The sequence below is a fragment of the Rhinopithecus roxellana genome, chromosome 14 (genome assembly GCF_007565055.1).
Source record: "Rhinopithecus roxellana isolate Shanxi Qingling chromosome 14, ASM756505v1, whole genome shotgun sequence".
NCBI classification, from domain to species: domain Eukaryota; kingdom Metazoa; phylum Chordata; class Mammalia; order Primates; family Cercopithecidae; genus Rhinopithecus; species Rhinopithecus roxellana.
The window spans coordinates 49,363,137-49,385,417 of NC_044562.1; the positions used below are offsets into that span (position 1 = coordinate 49,363,137).

The 22,281-nt window shown below is 34.9% G+C and overlaps 1 protein-coding gene across 1 annotated transcript in view; it reads right to left on the reverse strand.

Moving 5' to 3' along the window:
• Nucleotides 1–22,281, reverse strand: part of ZNF804A (zinc finger protein 804A) — a 350,603-nt gene that overhangs the window by 64,996 nt on the left and 263,326 nt on the right. Inside the window, exon 2 of the mRNA XM_030916638.1 lies at nucleotides 7,553–7,696. Within this exon, the coding sequence (XP_030772498.1) occupies nucleotides 7,553–7,696 (144 nt within the window). The remainder of the gene's footprint in view (nucleotides 1–7,552; nucleotides 7,697–22,281) is intronic.

Sequence of the window (22,281 nt, forward strand, 5' to 3'; positions counted from 1 at the left end):
TTGAATGTTGATTCAAATCTAAGTAAGATTGAGAAAATTCCTCAGAATGATATTCTGAAGTATGTTTTCCAAGTTGCTTGTTTTCTCTACCAGTCTTTCAGGGATGCCAGTGAGTGATAGATTTAGTTTCTTCACATAATCACATATTTCTCTGAAATTTCATTCATTCCCATTTACTCTTTTCTTTTTATTTTTGTCTGACTGATTTAATTCAGGGAGTAGGCCGTCAAGCTCAGAGATGCTTTCCTTAGCTGGGTCGATTCTGCTGTTAATACTTGGGATTGTATTCTGAAATTCTTGAAGTGAGTTTTTCAGCTCTATCAGCTCATTTTGATTCTTTCTTAAAACAGACATTTCACCTATAATCTCCTGTATCAATTCATTTTATTGCTTAGAATTCTTGGATTGGGTTTCAACTATCTTCTCAATGTCGATGATCTTCATTCTTTTCCGTATCCTGAATTCATCATATTCTTATAATGAAATTTAATTGTCATGTAACAATATTTAAAGATGAGACCTTTAAGAGATGATGAGGCCATGAGGGCTTCTGCCTTCATGGGTGGCAATGATGTTGTTATAAAAGAGTGAATTGGGCACCCTCTTGCTCTGTCTTGCCCTTCTGCCTTCCACCATGGGATGACACAGCAAGAAGGCCCACAGGAGATGTTGTCTCCTTAATCTTGAACTTCCCAGTTTCCAGACATGTCAGCCAATACATTTCTATCCAAACAAATACTCAGTCTCAACGTAATATGTTACAGCAGCACACAACAAACTAAGAAACATGAGGTCTCAAAAACAAGTTGTCTGTCCATGTAATAATTGATTATTAAGACACAAAATAATTTCAACAGATGAAGAATTGATGACACTAGGTTACACAATAGCTTGTGTTTGCCTATATTATAACTTCTCCTAAGTCTAAATTTAAAAAACAAAATGTGTCTTAACAATAGCAGCTTGAAAAAGCATAGATGAGTGAAATATTCAGTAAAAGAATTTTGTACAAAGAAAAGAACTAGCTGCACAGTTACAACACGTTATGGAGGTATGTTTATTGTAATAAAAAAAGTTAAGCTGCATCTCTGTAGATCATTTACTTTGCAGAGGGTAAAGCTGTTATATCTTTTCCAGCATAACTTACTCTTCCATTTTTAATTTTTTTGAAATATCTTAAATAATTTAGCATTCCTTTATAACCTCTTAACGGTGACAAATCTGGGGTATGAGGGATTTTATTTTTTTCCCAAAAGGGCTCCATCTTTGCTATCTGTTGATCAGTCTTAGAAAATCTAATTATGATCAATAGATGTTAACAGTTTATGGGATCTGTGTCAGCTGAAGTAGTTGGTTGCAAATATTAAAACCTAGTAGTATTTCCCCTCAGTAACATGTAATTGCCACATTTTTTATAAGAGGTTTGGTTAGAAAAAACTGTGAAAAATTGCTTAAACCAAAGCCAGTTACAAGGAGTAATCTCTCTTGTTGGTTTACTTTCACCTCAGAACCACAAGAATGTTACAATACCTAGTGAATAGTTGTCTGTAACATTTCCACCAGATGTTTCAGTAGCATATTGGTCTTGGCATTTCTTGGTACTATGGTTCTGTATTCTTTGTGATGTCTCATTGTTTGTGAGGTTTTGTTTAAAACAAAAACAAAACAAAAACTAAGTGGGACTATATATGTAGATGTGTGTCAGTACCAAAAAATTATTTTCTTAAATCGTCTTTTAGACTCTTTTTCCTGCTGAACAGCAAAGGACTTTTATTTTCCACTTTCCTATATTCCTAAAAAGTATGAACAATGTGTTTCAGTTGACTCTATTGCATACCTTTTTGCTGAAGACTTTTTCTGTAAACACAATTGCCTTGTTCAGTTTTGTTGTAAATTGACTTACCATAGGTGCACGGTTGGTATGCTTTCTGAATGTGTGTTTGATAAGAGTGATAAAATAAAAGCTTAAAAATAAAAAAAAGAAAGAAACGTTTATTGGAAATGAGGTTGAAAACTTCCCTATGTTCTGCTTTCCTACAGTGTGACCATAATAAAGAAGTCAATTTTATATAATTTAAGTGAGTTAAAGACTGTCAGAACTCTCATTTGTCAAAACGTGCTCATGGAGATACTAATTATTTATAGTATTTTCAACCTCAAATTACCAAGATTGCAAATGTATATATCCGTGAATAAAGAATGTAGATTATTTTTCTCTTTCTCTCTCTCTCTCTCACACACACAACACACACAAATATATCAAACCATCTTCTTGTTTTCTTTGTTTCTGGTACTCCATGAGGCATTATTTTATTTGTAGTAGTATAGACATAATTTATTATCATAAATTATCCAGGTTATTGTGTGTGAGTTATGTTTAAGACACTAGTTGATGAATTCTAAGTGTAGTTCATCTTATTCTTAAATATAGGTAAATGTTATAATAGGTAAGCATAATAAGTGAACCATTCCATAGACTGTTTATTCATTATCAAATCTCATATAATTTGAAAAGTTCTGAAAATTTGAGTATGCCCTGGCGATGCCATAGCTTAAAGAATAAAAACATAAATATTTTTATTATCAACAATAATAATAGTGCTCATTGGTAAAATATGTGCAAAATTGGGTGAAAAATTTCTATACATCACAAATGTGAAAATACATGTTTGCTTTCTTATTTTTTAAATAAATTACCTTCATGTTTACCTGACCTATCCTCCACTGAGCTGTAGAAAATGAATAGTATTCCAACATATTTTAGATACATAATTTACTGACAAGTTTTTTGAGATAACTGCCAAGTATCTTCAATTTCTTATTTGTGACCCCTTCTTCTTCCAAATATTCTTAGTTTGGGGGCATGCCGAGGGCCAAGAGATGGCTTATAAGTCCTTTTGACAACCAAAATCCTTACACTTTTTGTATAAAATACCTGATTCCTCTAATCACTTATCATATTGCTACCTCCATTATTGAAGTCAGAATCTGGTATAGCCCATTGTATGCTTTTAAAGCTTTGATTGAAGACTCAGTAACCTTCTTCAGGTGACTCAAACCCAGCTTTGTGGTAGTTCTTACTGGCAAAATAGACATCTTTGAGTCTAGTTGTGCCCTCAATCCCACTCTTTGGCTCACATAAACTACCTGCATTTCTTTGTTATCTATAGCAGGATCACCAGTTCTCAAATCGGTTATCTTATGAGTCCTCTCAAGAGAGTAAAAAAGAAACTCTTGGCAACATTAATGGAAAATTTAAACACAGCAGTCTGGGAAGGCCAACCAACAAAGTCTGTTGCATAACACATTCTGCTGCTAAATTGAGATTGATATTGGCTGAGTTACAAATTGGTGTGGAACAAGTTGCCCAAAAGACACTTTCTGTCCAGAGTCCCTATTTTCTTTGTATGTCTGTAATGCATCTCCCCCTCTATGGGTCAATGCCTGCGAGAGGAGAACACAATACACTTGCTTAACTGTTTCTCTCCATTCTCTTTGTTTCTCTCTTTATTTTCTTCATATTATTTTTTCAACAAGTATTCTGGAACAAGAAGAGATGTACTTCACTATTTCTTCTACATCATAGAAGGATGAAATATCATCAAAGGGCAAGTAACAGTAACCTCATGATCCTCGGCATTTTGACTCTCTTTTCTAACCTTGGCCTCATACTATAATTTTCTGGAAAGCTTCAAAGAAAAAAGGTAGCATGGACCTATACCAGACTCTGGGAGTGCTATTTTTAAAAACTTCTCTAGTTAATCTCATATTCAACTAGAATTAAAGTTTTCTTGCTATTTACCATATCTATCTCCTACCATAGAGAGCAAAAATCATTAACATCTTAGTTTCTATAGGTGCCAGGATAGTTTTAAATATATTATGAGATAATCCTTTCAGCAGATAATTTATGGTTTGGTTCTTGGTAGGATTAGTAGGAGATAAAAATTTTGATTCTCGGGATGTACTGTTCTCAAATCTCCACATGATGGTAATATTAGATTTTGCCTATTTTTTCCTGGATGAATTTTCTTCTTAAAATGTTGAACTTACTAAGAATAATTCCAGAAGGTATCTCAATTTCTTTAAAATAAAATAAAGTATAAGTAAATCTATACAGGATAAAGGGTACAATAAATTCACAAACTATTTCACCAAGCAGATTTATTCTGAGAAAATGTGTTTGTTAAAGGATGGTCATTAATAAAGTGCATTAAAAATAAAATAGTAAAATAAAGCTGTACAGTTTCACTGATACCACCAACCAAGTCATCATGTAAACTATAAAAGAATATACTCCCAAGAGTTAATAAATGATTATTAAAATAAAAATAAATATGCATCACTTTGACTCTAATTGGCTTTCTTATAGTTTTTTTTAAATACATATAAAAGTTTCAGTAGTAAAAACTAAACATGGCAGGACTTTTATTGGATTACAGTTCTTAGTTGAATTTATAAAATGAAATATGTAAAATTAGATGCATTTATCTCTTGTATTCTTTTTCTGGGGGGGTGAGGAATAATTATATTTAGATAACAGCACAGAAATATTTGCTTACAGTTTTAGTTTTTGCTCCCTACCCTCAACAGGGGCTGAGTCAATAGACAGCCATCCACCTGAAAGGAGATGGCAGAAGGAAGGGAAGGAAGAACCATAAAGTTGACTCAGGGAAGGTGTATGAAAATGGCATTATTTCAGATGCTAGAACTGATTATCCAGAGTCTGGTGCATACTCAAGACAAAATATACAATTTATTGCAATCCCAATTATGGCTTTAAAAATGTCAAAACAGGACACTTTCATAATTAGCTATATATATGTAAATGGGTGTGCTTGTGTACATTTCTTGGGGCAAAAATATTTTTGAGTTTGAGGGCTCTGTAGGAGTAAACTATAAGTCTTTAATTTGTCCTAAGAGAACAATGCTCTAAATGGTAAAATAAAAACCATCAGATGTTCAGTTAGATTGAAGTACACACCACACGCACACCAAAAAATCCCAGGGAAGATATTTGAAGTGATTGTATTGTGCATTATCTTACCGGTATCTCCTCCGGTATCTCCTACTTTTAAATTAAGTTTTAGTACATTTTTCCCCACAAATGAATATTTCTATTACCAAATATCAAGAAGTAACTCCTTCAAGTGTCAGACCACTAAACAGCAGTTTAAATTATTATGAAATGCTCAAATTTGGGACTAAATCTGTTTCATTTCTATAGCAATAGAAGTCCTTGCAGAAACAAAACATTCCAACAACCTGGCCTGACCTTGACTTCCTCTGGGGCAGAACAAAACAGCATGCTGCAAAGCACTGAATCTTGACTTGCTGAAGTGAAGGTCACTTCAGTGCCTGTTGGGAGGTATTTCAGTTACATTGAAACCACTAAAGCAAAAATCAAGATGTTTGAGGGGCAGCAGCAATAAGGCAATCATTCCCTTTTCTATCTCTTCATAGCATCAGTGTGACAAATCTCTTACAGGGAAAATAACTCTGAATTGCCTATAGGCTGCCAGGTGAGAGGACAGACACAACTACGACTTTACTTTAAGGGCAGATGAAGAAGTCTAGAGGAATTTTTTTTTTTCTCTTTTCTGGATTCTCAGCTTTCCTTTTTTTTTTTAATCTCAATGATTAACAGTATGTCACTCAATTCAGAGTGTCATACTTGTACTGAGAACTCTTGTTATATGAAAGAATCACTTAGAAAGTTTGAAATTGAGAATTAAGTACCTATTGCTGATTTATGATGGACACTGCCTCTGTACATTTGTGTTGCTATAAAGAAATATCCGAAGCTCAGTAATTTATAAAGAAAAGAGGCTGATTTGGCTCACAGTTCCACAGGCTACACAAGAAACATGAGGGCAGCATCTGGTTCTGGTGAGGACTTCAGTCTGCTTCCACTTATGGTAGAAAGGGAAGGGGAGCCAGCATGGGAAGATCAAATGGCCACAGAGGGCACAAGAAAGAGAGGGAGCAGGTACTAGGCTCTTTTTAACAAACAGTTCTCCTGAGAAGTAAAAGTGACAGCTCATTCATTGCCATGAGAATGGCACCAAGCCATTCATAAAGGATCAGCCCAGAGATCCAAGCACCTCCCTTTAGGTCTTACCTCCAGTATCAGGGATCAAATTTCCACATGAGATTCCAAGGGCAAAAATATCCAAACTCTAGGTGACATATAGCTCTTAACTTTACATTATACTAGCATGAAGAATTACATTAACTAGGCCATTGCCTTTAGACTTCCATCTTTTAAAACGTATCTAAAAACATTGCTGCTTTTCCACAAACATACATATTATGACCATATTATTTATTATCCAAATAAGAACTTTTCATAATTAAATCAGGACAGTGGTAGAAAGTGAGACCATCCCAGAATATCGAGATGTATAGTTATCCTTAAAATACTGTATTTCCGGTTATGTAAAGCTATTTCCTATGTTTTTATAATAATAATGTAACTATTAGTGCATATGTAACTTAAGATAATGATTTGCATTTAACATTTATCTGCATAAAATAGATCTATTAGCAGGGGAAAGAAAGGCAAGGACAGATCACTAAGCTAAGTATGCATTAATTGGTGAGGTATGTAATTGAAGGATAAATTCTTCCCTACACCATCCTCTCCAAGCACAGTGTAGTTGATATGAACGATTGCAGGATTGACAGCAAAAGAAAGTACACACAATTGGTTCATTATCATTTAACATGATCACTTTCCCTACTTTTTCTTTCTTATATTAAATAACTCTGATATAACAGAAAGTTAGGGCAGGTTCAACTGCTTAAAAATGTATCTTTAAATTCATACCAAAATGAATACTTGGCATGGTATTTGAGGGTGATAGCTAAAATAGAAAATGTTTATAAATTAATGCTAATACTTTTTAAACTCATTTACATAGAGTGTTGTAAAATCTTAGATTTATAATTGATAGCAATAATTAATCTGGGATTTACAATTGACAATAAAATGAAAACATTAAAATGACCAAAACCATAGATATATTAAGTACTCAATCAACAACCTAGGACCATTTGTAGCATACCAACTCTTTTTTCACATTTTTTCATGGTAGTTTAAATCCAAAATGCTTTCTATGATAAACTATGTTAAATTTTATTTAACTTTGATAAACATATTTATATATTGTATTTATAAATAACATGCAATAATATATAAAATAATGCATAAATTATTGATTTAAATGTTTAAAACAATACATTTGAGGACAATAAGAAGTTCATCACTTGTAGAATATTGTTTTCAAAACACTTTTACTCATATAAAGGCAATTGAATAGTATTTCTTTATGTTATTTATTTCAGACTTTGCTATCGGTGCCTTTTTTCTTAAAGAAAAAAAAAGGATTTTGCTGTAAGTCATCAAATTATCATCCCAGAATGATATATTTCAAAACTGTACAGTGAATTAAATTAAATAAGAATATCATATCATATTCATAGAGTCTACACAATTAAAAATATTACACAAGTCCAGAAATGGCAGAAGTTTTGCCCATCTCTTTCTTACCTGCTTGTGAGCATGGTCATATGAGTTAATGTGATTGTCAAACTCCTGGTGCTTATAGTACTGCTTGTCACAGAGTTCACAGTAAAAATTTGCCTTCAGATCTTCCAGAGCTTTTGCTATGGTATTTTCCTTCTCAGCATAGTCCTGAAAAATAAAATGTCAAGGAAGGATACAATTAGCTCTCCCCTGTGTTTACTTTGTTCTAACAGTTGTCGACTATAGTACAATAATGAGAGTTAGAAACAGAATACAGCAAAGAGGAAAATAAAGCAAATAGTAGAAAACAAAGTTAGAATAAATTATGACTTAAAAATCAGAAGGCTAACAGAAGAAGTCAAGATAAGTAACAGAAAAATAGCATAAATGTGGCGGAGAAATGCAAATGATAGAAATAAATAGAAGTCCTTGATTGAATAAGTTACTATGCTAGGTTAGCATAAAAACTGAAAAGGAGAATGGCATAAACCCGGGAGGCGGAGCTTGCAGTGAGCTGAGATCTGGCCACTGCACTCCAGCCTGGGCGACAGAGGGAGACTCCGTTTCAAAACAAAAAAAAAAAACTGAAAATCACATAGCTATCTTGATTCAACTGTGGATTCCTGGCAATGACTCAGCTAACAGAAAATTTTTCTATTCTGAACATGTAAAATGTGTTCTGTTTGAAAAGGTCTGTATTTGTGCACAAATATACAAGTTTTGTATTTTGTTTGTTTCCTTAATTATCTATCTAGTAACTTATTATTTATTCCAACTAGGCATTTAACTTGACTAATTTTTTTATCCTGACCCATATCAATTTAGAATGAACATTAAAATAATCTCTATTTATTGGAAAATAAAACACTTTTCTGCAGGTTATTTCAGTTATTTACCTAAACTGAAGGGATTAAACTGCAAAAGCAGATTGTTTTCATCATACTCACAGTAAATAAAGACAGTGATATAACCAAACCTCTGAGAAGATGAACATATAGCCCATCATCATTAGCTTTTGTTTACAATGCATAAAATAGCCAAATGGTTGACCGCGTGTTTTAAGTTACATTTAAGATAAATTACTTGCTATTTCACGCTTACTTAAATGTCAGTGAAGTAAATTTCACAAATAATGGCAACAGAGCCTAGCATCTCCTTGAAGCTCTTTCTTGCTCCCTCTTGCCACATGTGATCCCTGAACCTGCTGGTTCCCCTTCCCCTACTGCCATAAGCAGAAGCAGCCTGAGCCCCTCAACAGATGCAGTGTTCAATTCAATGCTGCCAGGCATGAATCAAGTTTACACATGGAAACACTGTCCAATTCTTTCACTGAAGAAGTGAAAATTGGACAATGTTTCCGCATGTAAACATTATTCACGATGTGAAGAATACCTAAACTTCAGACCTCACTGTAAAATATATTTCTAACTTCCAGATTATCTTATATACAACTCCTTTAAAATGCAAAATAACTAGGCCTGGTGCCGTGGCTCATGCCTGCAGTTCCAGCACTTTGGGAGGCCTAGGCAGCTGGACCACTTGAGGTCAAGAGTTCAAGACCAGCCTGACCAACATGGTAAACTCCTGTCTCTACTGAAAATACAAAAATTAGCCAAGTGTGGTGGTGGGCACCTGTAATGCCAGCTACTCGGAGGCTGAGGCAGGAGAATTGCTTGAATCTGGGAGGCAGAGGTTGCAGTGAGCTGAGATCATGCCACTGCACTCTAGCCTGGGTGACAGAGCAAGACTTTGCCTCAAAAAAAAAAAAAAAAAAAAAAAAAAAAACCATCATAACTATATAGTCAAGTCTCTTATGTACTACTATAAAACACACTTTTAGCATTGATATTTATAAATAAAATGTTGTAGTCCTCTATATGGCAATGGCACTTATCCTCCTTAAACACACAAACTAGAAAGGATTCATAGTATGAAATTTAAGCAATTTGTTTAAATTGTTTCTACAATACTGAAAAGTGGTTCACCAATAATTTAATACATGACTAATACTTTACTTATATTATTGCACTGTATATTCATGCATACATCACATATAATAAAGTTCACCATGATTTGGGATGCATACTTTGTAGTAATCAATGCATACATTTGCCATAATACATAGGTTACTTTCTTATTTTAAAGACAATAATCTATTGTTATGTTTTATTAGTTGTATCAACTGCACAACAAAGGTGACTCTTATAGTTTAGATAATTTCCCCTTCCAAACCTCATGTTAAAAAGTGATTTTCAATGCTGGAGGTGGGGCCTAATGGGAGGTGTTTGGGTGATAAAGGCAGATCCTTCATCAATAGATTAACACCCTCCATGGAGGATTGAGGTGAGTAAGTTCTTACTATATTAATTTTCTTGAGAGCTGGTTGTTAAAAAGATCCTAGCATCTTCCTGTAGCTCTCTCTTGCTTCCTCTTGTATCATGTGATATCTGCACCCACCGGCTCCCCTTCCCCTTCCATCATGAGTGGAAGCAGCCTGAGGCCCTTACCAGATGCAGATGACAGCACCATACTTCTTGTACAGCCTGCAGAACCATGAGTCAAATAAATCTACTTTCTGTATAAATTACCCAGCCTCAGGTATTCTTTTAGAACAACACAAATGAACTAAGACAGTGATAAATCACAAAATAACTTAATTGTTTATGCATAATTCCATCAATTTCAGTAAATAATAAACCATTTCTCAGCAAATTTGTCAATTATTCCTACTTACACTAACTGATTCTTCCAATATGTTAAAAACACTTAGTTTAAAAGGGTAAAAGTAAGCAATATAGATCCAGATTGCTTACTGAATTTTCAATAAAATCTTCAAAATAATACTTTATGGATTAGTCAATTTAAAGGAAACAAAAATTAAGTAATATGATTTCATGGCTAAAGCATTTGAAGCAGAGATAACTTTCTAATCAATATAGGAAATGGAAATAATTTTGGGATTAAAGCTGAATTAGCTCTCTGGACAATCTTAAACTAACAGAAATTTCATGGTAAATAGTTGATTTTCCTCATTCATTATAACTACAATAAAGCTACTTCCTCTCTATAAATATTTGATTAGCTCTTATTATGTTGTAAGTTTTTTTTTTTTTTTTAATAAGACTGATATTTCTCTAGAGAAGCAATAATTGGTTTCTGTTTACTCCATCTACAAAGGTGGGCAGGTTTTCAGTGGAACAGATTTCTTGGTCAAATTGCATTCTTCAAAAATATTAGCTTCAGCCTAGATTTGAAAATAAAAACATTACTTTAAAAGTAACTATAGCTAACATTTAGTTAGTGTTTATTTAGGGTCAGTCACTGATGAATAATTTGGATGTATTAACTCATTTAATACTGATTCTTTTCATTTCCTCACTTTACAGATGGAAATAATGAAGCACAGGAAAGTTAAGTAGCTCCAGGATATAATGAGCAAATGTTCACTCCATATTTAAACCCAAAATTCTTCTTCATAGTATTTAATTATTTCTAAACTTCTAAGCACGTAAAAAAGAGAGAGGAGTATAATCATCCCTATGTATCCACTAATCAGCTTCAGTAACTATGAACTCAAGGTCAATCTTGAATTATTGTATCCTATCCCATCTCATACCCTTTCATCTTGCCCAAATAATTTTTAAATGCATTCCCAGCTTTATATCACTTTTTTCTGTAAATATTTCAGTATATATCTCTAAATTAGAATGACTTTTAAAAAGCATAATCACAAAAGCAATACCAGATTGAAACAAAGAAACAAAAACAGTAGAGGAACCACGATCATTTTGTATTGTCATCAAATATCCCAGTCAGTGTGTGCAAATAGCTCCAATCTCCAATATTTAAAAATAGGTTGTTCAAAACAAAATTCCATTAAGGCCCATACATTACCATCTTCTATGCTTCTTAGTCTCTTTTATTCTGTATTTCCCCATCTCTTTGCTTTATTTCTCATTACAATTTATTTTTCAGAAAAAAATTAAAATTATGCTTCAATTTTAAAAATGTTAATAACTATAGAAAAGTTACAAAACTATAATAAAAGACATACGATTTTCACTTTAATAAAATTATTGTTAACATTTTGATGTATTTGTGTGTTCTGTTGCTTTCTCTCTATCTCTATCCTCCTCTAAGTTATTAAAAGAAACATAGCATGGCCGAATTTAAGTTTGCAAGTGATAGCACAATTACAAACATTTGAGCCAGATTTTCAAGTTGATGTTAAGTGCAGTTAAGGAATCAAGGCTGTGTTCTAGAAAACATTAGCAGAGTAAAAAAAGGCTTCATTATTGTATGTGCATCTTAAGGGAAGGAGTCATATGTATTGTTACTGATCATACATTTAAAAACATGTATGTAGACAAAATCATTCCTAGTTAGGCTGACACATTCCATGACCCCTCTCTTTCATTGTGGCTAATATTGAAACAGGCACTGACTGAGATTATAAAGCACACATTAAATACCTCCAACCCACAGCAGAAAGTAAGAGATACATTTGAGTGAGATGAAAAAAAGAGCACAGCTCTTCTTATATATGCAATCCAAAATGTTCACCCTCTATCTGGTAAAGCCATTCTAGATTGAACTATGAGTACAGCTTTTGTACTGTGTCACTGAGAGTGAAGGCGCAAAGTGAAAAAGAAGGACAATCTTCCTGCAACTAGTCAGGTCATTCTAACTCAGCACTTCTTACATATATGTAAAAACAGTAAAGGTTGAATCCTTTCTTTTAGGGAAGCAGTATGCATATACCTCCAAGTTATAAAGTCACAAATCTTAATTCGTGACCACAGCAACTCGGCAGTACAATAAAGTTTGGAGACAGGAAAGTGAAATAGAGAAGTTAATGGTTTACCCACACCCCAAGGACAATATATCCCCCAATACTAAAATATGAATAGCACCAAAGTAGAACCTTAAAGGGACAAACATTATTTTCCAACATGATGCACTTCATAGTGGCCTCATCATCGCATATGGACTCTTTCCAAAGGTATTCTTAATTGGGTATATACAAGTAACCTTCCCTGACAAGTGTGAGCTCTCTGAGGAAAAGAATTTGTACCTGTTTTCCTTACATTTTTATTTTCAGAGCTTTTAGCAGAGCCCAGCATTAGCAGACATTCAACAAATAACAAATAAATAACATTAGGACTGCCCTTTTTGTCTTGAAAATGAGTACATTAGGAAAGAGGGTCAATGTCAGCAACATGATGGAAAACAGGACTCCCTAGTGTTTATTTCCTGCAGAAACATCAATTTAAACAACTATTCACGCATTAAAATACCTTCATAAGAGCTAAGGAAATCAGATAAGAGATTATAGCACCCGCATATAGTGCAGAAAGTAAGAAAATACCCATTGAAGAATGTAGGAAAGATAGTATTACATTACCCATGCCACTCTTCCACCAACTCCAAGCAAGAAAGCATGGAGAGATATATTTTCCACATGAGGGAGGAGACAAATGTGAATATAGGACTTTTCTTCAGATCCCAACACCAGCCCTGTCCCCCCAAAAAACTAATGCTGGGCAGGGCCCCAGAGCCCCAGATTCCAGGACAGTACCTGTGGACTAAGCCTCTAGATCTGCTCTAGCACCAGGTTAGATTCTGTAGCCCTTGGCTCCAAGTCTAAGCAACAGACCTGATCTTCAGTCCACCACTGGGACTCCACCACTGGGCTGACCTCAGTAGCCCCAGGCTCTGGACCTCATCCAACACAAGGCTGGCCCACAGCAGACTCAGGCTCTGGTTTGCCCATACCCTAGGCCAACCCCAGAGGCCCAAGACTCCTGAATGCACCAGCACTGAGCTTGGCCATTGCCCCAGGCTTTAGGCCTTCACCAGCTAAAAGTCTACACCTGCAACCCCAGTTATCAGGTCAGCACCTACAAACCCAACTCTCAAGCAAGCCCCTGCAGATACAGGATCCAGGCCCAGCCATTGCCATGCCACTGTGTGTGGCATCAGATTCTAGGTTGGTCCAACAAAGCCTCCAAGTCCACCCTGTCACTAAGCAAGTTCCCATAGTTGTGGCATCCAGGCTATCCTTGCAGACTTTTTCTGGGCCTTTCTTAGCACCAGGCTGAACCCTGTAGTCTCAGGCTCTGGCTCAGCATCAGTGCCAGGCAGACCCTAGTGGACTCATGTGCTGGACCAAACCCAACGCCACACTGACCCCTTCAGTGCTAGTCATTAGGTCAGCACCTGAGAACCCAGCCTCCAGGCAAGTTCCTATGGAAATAATCTAGGTCCACTCACTTCTAAGGCAGTTCTTGTGGTCCTAGACTGCAAGTCTCCCCTAATGCCAAGTTGGCACTTCTGGCCTCAAACATCAAACAGGTAACCATGGACACAGCCCCAAGACTTCCATTGTTTAACCAGGTTCCAGGCTATTCACTGAGGACCTAGGACCCAGTCCAGTTCTCACAGACCAAGCCTCTAGGGTAGTACCTATACACCAGCACCAGCAGATAAAGGTTACGGGCAAGTCCCTATGCCCTGGACTCCAGAGGACCCAGGGCCAAGGCCCACCATAGTATACTCCAGTGCCAAGGCACACACTGTGGACACTGAGGACACTGAGAGCCCAAGATCACCCCTGTAGACCCAAGTTCCAAGCCAGTCCTCATGGACTCAGGATCCTGACCTGTTCCTGTGGAGTTAAGGCTCCATTTTCATCCCAATGGAACCAAATGCCAAACCCATCCTAGTGGGTGGCCAGCCCTTGAAGACTCAGGCTCATGGCCCACCCCAGTGCCAGGGCAGCCCTTGTAGACCCCAGGTTAAGGAAAGCCATAGTTTCTAGGCCTACCTACCTCCTGACCTAGGCATCAGGACAACTCAACTTTAGATTCCAGCAATAAGCTAACTCTTGAATCATGCCAGGTGGTCTGTTCAGAATCTCTGGACAGACTGACTGAGGAGGGTTTCCCAGACAAAGAACCTGGAAGAAAAAACTACTTCTAATGCATCCACATCAATGTAAGGCAACAAGAACCATGAAAAATCAAGGATATAGAACATCACCAAAAGAACAAAATTTCCCACTAGCTGACCTAAGAAAATGGAGATATAAAAACTCCTTGAGAAAGAATTCCAAATAACCGTTTTAAGGAAGCTCAGTGAACTTTAAGAAAACACAGAAAATGAGTAAATAAAATCAGGAGGACAATAAATGACCCAAAACAATAAATTTAACAAATAATCAATAATAATAGTATAAATCAAATTCTAGAGCTGAAAAATACTACAAATGAAATTAACAATGCATTAGAGAACATCAACAGCAGAATTCATCATGACAAAGAAAATCTGTGAACTCAAAGAAAGGATATTTAAAAATATACAGTCGGGGAGAAATAATAAAACAGAAGAAAAGATCTTTATGGAATTTAATGAACAGCATCAAGACAGCACATGCTTAAATCATAAAAGTATAGAAGAAGAGAAAAAAAGGGGGTAGAAAGCTTAGTTTTAAACGTAATCCCAGACACTTTCAAAATTTGAGGAAAGATATAAATATCCAGGTACAGGAAGGTTAAGGATCTCCAACTGTCAAAAATTAAAGACAAAGAAAAAATCCTAAAAGCAGCAATAAAAAAGAATCAAATAACATATAAAGGAGGGACAATAAAACTAGCAACATATTTCTCAGCAGAGCACTTACAGGCCAGGAGAGAGTGGGATGAATTACTTAGGTGTTGAAGGAAAAAACTATCAACTAAGAATATTGTGCTCAGCAAATCTGTGTTTTAGAAATGAAGGAAAGTTAGACTTTCCCAGACAAGCAAAAGCTGAGGGATTACCTCATCACTAGATTTGTCTTACAAAAATGGATAAACAGAGTTCTTCAAACCAGTAACATGAAACACATGAAAGTGTAAAACTGACTGATAAAAATGAGTACTGCAAAAGTACGTACAAATTCAGAATAATCTAATAATGTAATGCTGGTATATACACCACTAACGTATTTAGTATGAAAGTTAAAAAAATATTAAAAATAATTATCATTATAATAATTAAGAAATATACACTATTAAAATATGCAAATTAAAACATCAAAATACATGTCAAGATGGAGTGGAATGAAAATGTAGAGTTTCTTAATGCTCTCAAAGTTAAGTTGTTATTATCTTTTTTTTTTTTTTTGAGAAAGAGTCTCACTCTGTTGCATAGGCTGGAGTGCGGTGGCATTATCTCAGCTCACTGCAACCTTCACCTGCCAGGTTCAAGTGGTTCTCCTACCTCATCCTTCTGAGTGGCTGGAATTACAGGTGTGTGCCAACATGCCCTGCTAATTTTTGTAATTTTAACAGAGATGAGGTTTTGCCATGTTGTCCAGGTTGGTCTTGAACTCCTGACCTCAGGTGATCCACCCACCTTGCACTCCCAAATTGCTGGGATTACAGGTGTGAGCCACTGCACCTGGCCTAAGTTGTTATTATCTTAATGTGGCCTCTTATAAGGATAAAATATATGTTTTTAAGTTTTACAATAACCACAAAGCAAAAATATATAATAGATATACCAAAGATAAAAAGGTAGGAATAAAAGCGTATCACTAGAGAAAAAAGTACTTCATCGCAATGGAAGACATTGAGAGTGGAAGAAAGAAACAAAAGATCTACAAAATAACCAGAAAACAATTAACAGGAAGACAGCAGTAAGTCTTTACCTATCAATAATTACTATGAATATAAATTAATTAATTTATCCAATCAAAAATATAGAGTGGCTGAATACATTACATAAACAATACCCAAATATATGCTTCTTGTAAGAGATTCATTTCATTTGTAAGGACACATAGAGGCTAAAAGTAAATAAATGAAAAAAGATGTACATGCAAATGGAAACCGAAATAAGTAGCTATACTTAGATAAGACAGGCTTTAAGTCAAAAACTGAAAAAAAAGATAAAAAGGTCATTATATGGTGTTAAATGGGTCAACTTAGTAGAGGTTATAACAATATAAAAATATAAATATTGCAGTGTGTAAATAGACAAAACTAATGTTAAATATCTGAGGGGAGAGATAGACTGTAATATAATAATACTAGAGAAATCCATTGCTCCATTTCCAGCAATGGACAGTTCATTCAGACAGAAAATCAATAAGGAAACGTGGGACTTAAACTACATCTTAGACCAAATGGACCTAACCGACATGTATGGAGCATTATATTCAACAGTAACAGGAAACACTTTCTTCTCAAGTGTATATGGGACATTCTCCTGGATAGTCTATATGTGAGGCAACAAAACAAGTTTTAATAGACTTAAGAAAATTAAAATTATATCAATCACAATGGTATAAAACAAGGAATCGATAACAAGAGTTATTTTGGAAAATTATGGAATACATGGAAGTTAAACAACATGCTTCTGAACAACCAGTCATTGAAGAAATTAAAAGGAAAAATTTAAATTATCTTCAAACAAATGAAAATGGAAGACAATGGAAGATAAAACCAAAACTTAAGGCATGCAACAAAAGCAATCGTAAGAGGAAAGTTTGTAGCAATAAATGCCTAGATCAAAAAAGAAAGATGTCAAATAAATAACATAATATTACACTTCCCAGAACTAGAAAAAGAAGAACAAATTAAGCTCAAAGTTAGCGGAAAGAAGGAAATAATAAAGACCAGAACAAAATCAAATGAAAGAGAGACTAGAAAAACAATAAACACACATAACCTACCAAGACTGAATCATCAAGTACTGGTTGAGTATCCCTTATCTGATATACTTGAGACCAGAGTGTTTTGGACTTAAATTTTTTTTTAAGATTTTGAAATATGTGCACGTACATAATGAGATATCTCGGGGATGGGAACCAAATCTAAGCAAAAAATTAACTGATGTTTCATGTATTCCTTATATACAGAGCCTGAATGTGATTTTATACAATATTTTCAATTATATTCATGCAACAAAGTTTGAATATATTGAACCAACAGAAAGCAAAGGTGTCACTATCTCAGCCACTTCTATGCAATCTGTGATTGTTTCCTTATTCTGAATTTATATGCAACTGATAAGCAATAATTTTCTTATACTTACACATATGTACTTAACAGTAAAACATGACATGCTATTACAAAGTGAAAAAAATAATGTGTTCAGGGTAACTAAGCAACACAGTAGCAACCCCAGAAAACTTGTGTAAACTGTTAAATAACAACAACACTAAAAAACAGCAGACTTTCACTCTACCTATGATGCTTTGTTTTCATTAAGAGGTTACTGTACATCATCTTTTTTTTAGATGAAAAGAAACATTGGAAACAGTTGAGGGACCAGAAAGTGGGTCCTCTACAAATGAGAAGAAATTCGGAGAGATGGCTTTTTAAAATATTTCCTCTAGAGTAGTTTCTTTCCTTAACAATTTTTGTTTTAGAAATCTCTCTTTGATTTTATAAACTGACATGCTTTATTGTTCTATATATCATGGCTTATAATACATGCTGCTCTAGTCCTTGAAGAAGCCTATCATGCATATTTACTATGTTGTCTAGGAGCTTGTTCTGCAGTATTAACAGCATCATTTTGATTGTTACTATTATTATAATCATCTTGCTTCAGAATCGTTTTGGCTGTTTCTCCTTTTATCAGTAAATGAATAACTGGAGTCTCATTACTGACATTAAAAAGTTATTTGATAGCCATTTGTTTCTCCTTACTGATGGACTCTGGAAGTCTGTTTCTGAGGATTTAAGGAAGTCATACATTATTTTATTATCTCCATAGAATCCTTCAAAGTGAACACCTGGGTTGTTTTAATTAATGGACATATTCACATGACAGGGATTGTGCCTGACATGCACAACTATGTCTTTAGCTACTGTGTTCCAAGGCATTGAAAACAGAATATATGGCATCCTTCATGATATACTCCTCCTGAAAACCTTCCACACCCACCCACATATTCGTTCACTGCTGTTAGTGTGTTGTTCAAGAAAGTGCTTTATGTCTGTGTGTGTGTGTGTGTATGTACATTACAGTATATATATACTCTATATATACTCTTCATTGATCTAAGAATACCCTGGTCACAGGGCTGAATTAATGAAGTCACATTTGGGAGAGAGTACGTGCTATAAACGTTATGTTTGATGAGAATTACAGCTGGAGGAGGAGACGAAAATTTTCAAGAAATAACAACTGCAACCTACTCATCTGACAAAGGGCTAATATCCAGAATCTACAAAGAACTCAAACAAATATACGAGAAAAAAACAAACAACCCCATCAAAAAGTGGGGAAAGGATATGAACAGACATTTCTCAAAAGAAGATATTCATACAGCCAACAGACACATGAAAAAATGCTCATCGTCACTGGCCATCAGAGAAATGCAAATCAAAACCACAATGAGATACCATCTCACACCAGTTAGAATGGCAATCATTAAGAAGTCAGGAAACAACAGGTGTTGGAGAGGATGTGGAGAAATAGGAACACTTTTACACTGTTGGTGGGATTGTAAACTAGTTCAACCATTATGGAAAACAGTATGGCAATTCCTCAAGGATCTAGAACTAGATGTACCATATGACCCAGCCATCCCACTACTGGGTATATACCCAAAGGATTATAAATTAGTCTACTACAAAGACACATGCACACGTATGTTTATTGCGGCACTATTCACAATAGCAAAGACTTGGAATCAACCCAAATGTCCATCTGTGACAGACTGGATTAAGAAAATGTGGCACATATACACCATGGAATACTATGCAGCCATAAAAAAGGATGAGTTTGCGTCCTTTGTAGGGACATGGATGCAGCTGGAAACAATCATTCTTAGCAAACTATCACAAGAAGGGAAAACCAAACACCGCATGTTCTCACTCATAGGTGGGAACTGAACAATGAGATCACTTGGACTCGGGAAGGGGAACGTCACGCACTGGGGCCTATCATGGGGAGGGGGGAGGGGGGAGGAGGGAGGGATTGCATTGGGGAGTTATACATGATATAAATGATGAATTGATAAAAAAAATAAAATAAAATAAAAATTTAAAAAAAAAAAAAAAAAAAAAAATCTGGCTGTTTTCATCCAGTCCATCTTCCCAGCAGTAAGCATAAATCACTGAAAACAAAGGTTTGTGAAACCAATGGGAAAAGATGTCCTTGGTGATTAGTGCCTTTTTTGTTAACATAATAATGTCCTGGTAGGATATTCACTCCTCGAAAACACTGAGAATACAACTTTTGACTATGACGGCAAGTTTACACTTATGCATGCCTACTGCATCAGCATATCCCAGCACACTAATTCTACCCATGGCATCCTTGATTTCTATAAGGGCTGTCTTATTGGTTGTAGTCAGTGTCTTTCCATGGCAATAACACCAAGACAGCGATGTTTAATCAGCATTATAGATTTGGTCTATTACGGTCTGTAGACTTGGCATCAGATCTTCATCAGTGATAACTTTGAGAAATACGTTGATGAATTTTCTCCTGCTTCGTGACAAGTAAATGTGTGATCAACACAATTTTTTAAAATTAATGTTGTGCCTTTTCTTAAATTTCTGCAACCATTCTGTTGAATATTCGCATTTCTATTCAATGTATAGTTCAATGTGATAGATCTTTGTTTGTTTCATGATCAGCTTACCATTAAGTAGCATATGTCTACTTCAATGCTGACAGATCCATGCTTTCAAAACACAATCAAGATTTTCATTTTACCTTTATAAAGTGTTTTATTATTTATCCTTAACTTCTATTGATCACTTTCATTATAGCACTTCAACAGTTTATCCTTCTCTTTCTTCAGGTTTTATAAAGAAGTCATTCCAACATCATACTCTTCTGTAAGACATTACACACTTACATTATTGTTCAATTTGACTTTTTGTGCTACAGATGAACATGAATGCTTCTTTTATTTTCTTATAACTGTTAACTATTGAAAAATCTGTAGGTCTTTTTGACATTTTCAACAATATCTTTACACCACAGAGTAGAGAATAAGCAAAAATGGGTAATGCACATCAAATGTTACCCTACATGGGGCATCACAGGGAACTTCTTGTTGCCACATCTGGCCTGCATGCCTATCATTTTATTACCCTGTGTGAGAATACTTGCATGGGGGAATCTGAGCAAGTGTGGAAAAGTTATATCACAGCTGAAAGCAAGCTAGATCTTTTTTCCTTGGGGATGTTGAATAAATTGTGTAGTGTGCCTGTATTTTGACTGTGATCCATCACATGAGGTCAGGTGTAGAACTTTCGCCTTGTGGCATCATATCAGCTCTAAAAAGTTTCAGATTTTGGAGCATTTCAGATTTCAGATTTTTGGATTAGGGACACTCCACCTGTAATAGAAACTCTGAACAGGCCAATAATGAGTAGGAAGATCAAATTGTTACTAATAAGAATTAAATAAGAAGTCTCCCATCAAAGAAAAGCCCAGGACCTGATGGCTTTACTGCTGAATTCTACCAAACATTTAAGGAAGAACTAATACCAATCCTTCTCAAACTCTCCCAAAAAGTTGAAGAAGAGGAAGCACTTCAAACTCATTTTATGAAGCCAGCTTTACCCTGATATGAAAACCAGACAAGGATACTGCCCCCCTCACAAAAAAAAAAATAAATAAACAAAATTACGGGTCACTATCCCCGTAATATCAATTTTTTTTTGGTGGAAAAAATCCTCAACAAAAAGTGCGAGCAAACAAAATTCAACAACACATTAAAATAATTATTTACCATGGTCAATTGAGATTTATACTGGGGATGCAAGGATGGTTCAGGATACAAAAATCTATAAATATGATACACCATATTAATAGAAAGAAGATCAAAAACCGTGTGATCATTTCAATAGATGCAGAAAAAAATTTGAACTCAACATGCTTTCATGATAAATTCTCTCAAAAATTAGATATAGAAGGAATATACATTAACACAATGAAGGCCATGTATGATAAACTCACAGCTAACATCATACTCAATGGTAAAAAGTTTGAAGTTTTTCCTCTGGTATCAGAAAAAAGACAAGAATATTGATTGCTACCACATCTGTTCAACATAATATTGGAGTCCTATTCATGCAATTAGGCAAGAGATGAATTCAAAGGTCCCTCTTTTCAAATAAAATAATCTACATAGAGATAACCCTAAAGATTCCACCAAAGTTCTGTTAGAACTAATACATAAATCATGAAAATTGCAGTATATACAATCAACATATAAAAAATCACTAATGTTTCTATAAAATAATAATGAACAATCCAACACAGAAAGTAAGAAAACAATCTCATTTAAAATAAGTACAAAAATAATGGGCATAAATTTAACTAAGGATTTGAATAACCTGTACATTCTGTAAAACACTGATTAAAGAAATTGAATGACATAAATAAATGGAAAGATATTCTGTGTTCATGGATTGGAAGGATTAACACTTTAAAATGTTCATCCTAGCCAAAGTGATCTACAGATTAAATGACTTCTATTATACAATGCCAATGACATTTTTCACAGAAATAGAAAAAAATCCTAAAGTTTATACGAAACCAAAAAAGCGTCCAAATAGTCAAAGCAATCTTGAATAGAGAGAACAAAGCTGGATGCATCACACTAATTAATTTAGAAATATGCCACAAAGATACAGCAACCAACAGGTTGCTAACATTAAAAAAGACACACAGACCAATGGATCAGAATGGAGAGTTCAGAAATAAATCTACACATTTACAGTCAATGCATTTTT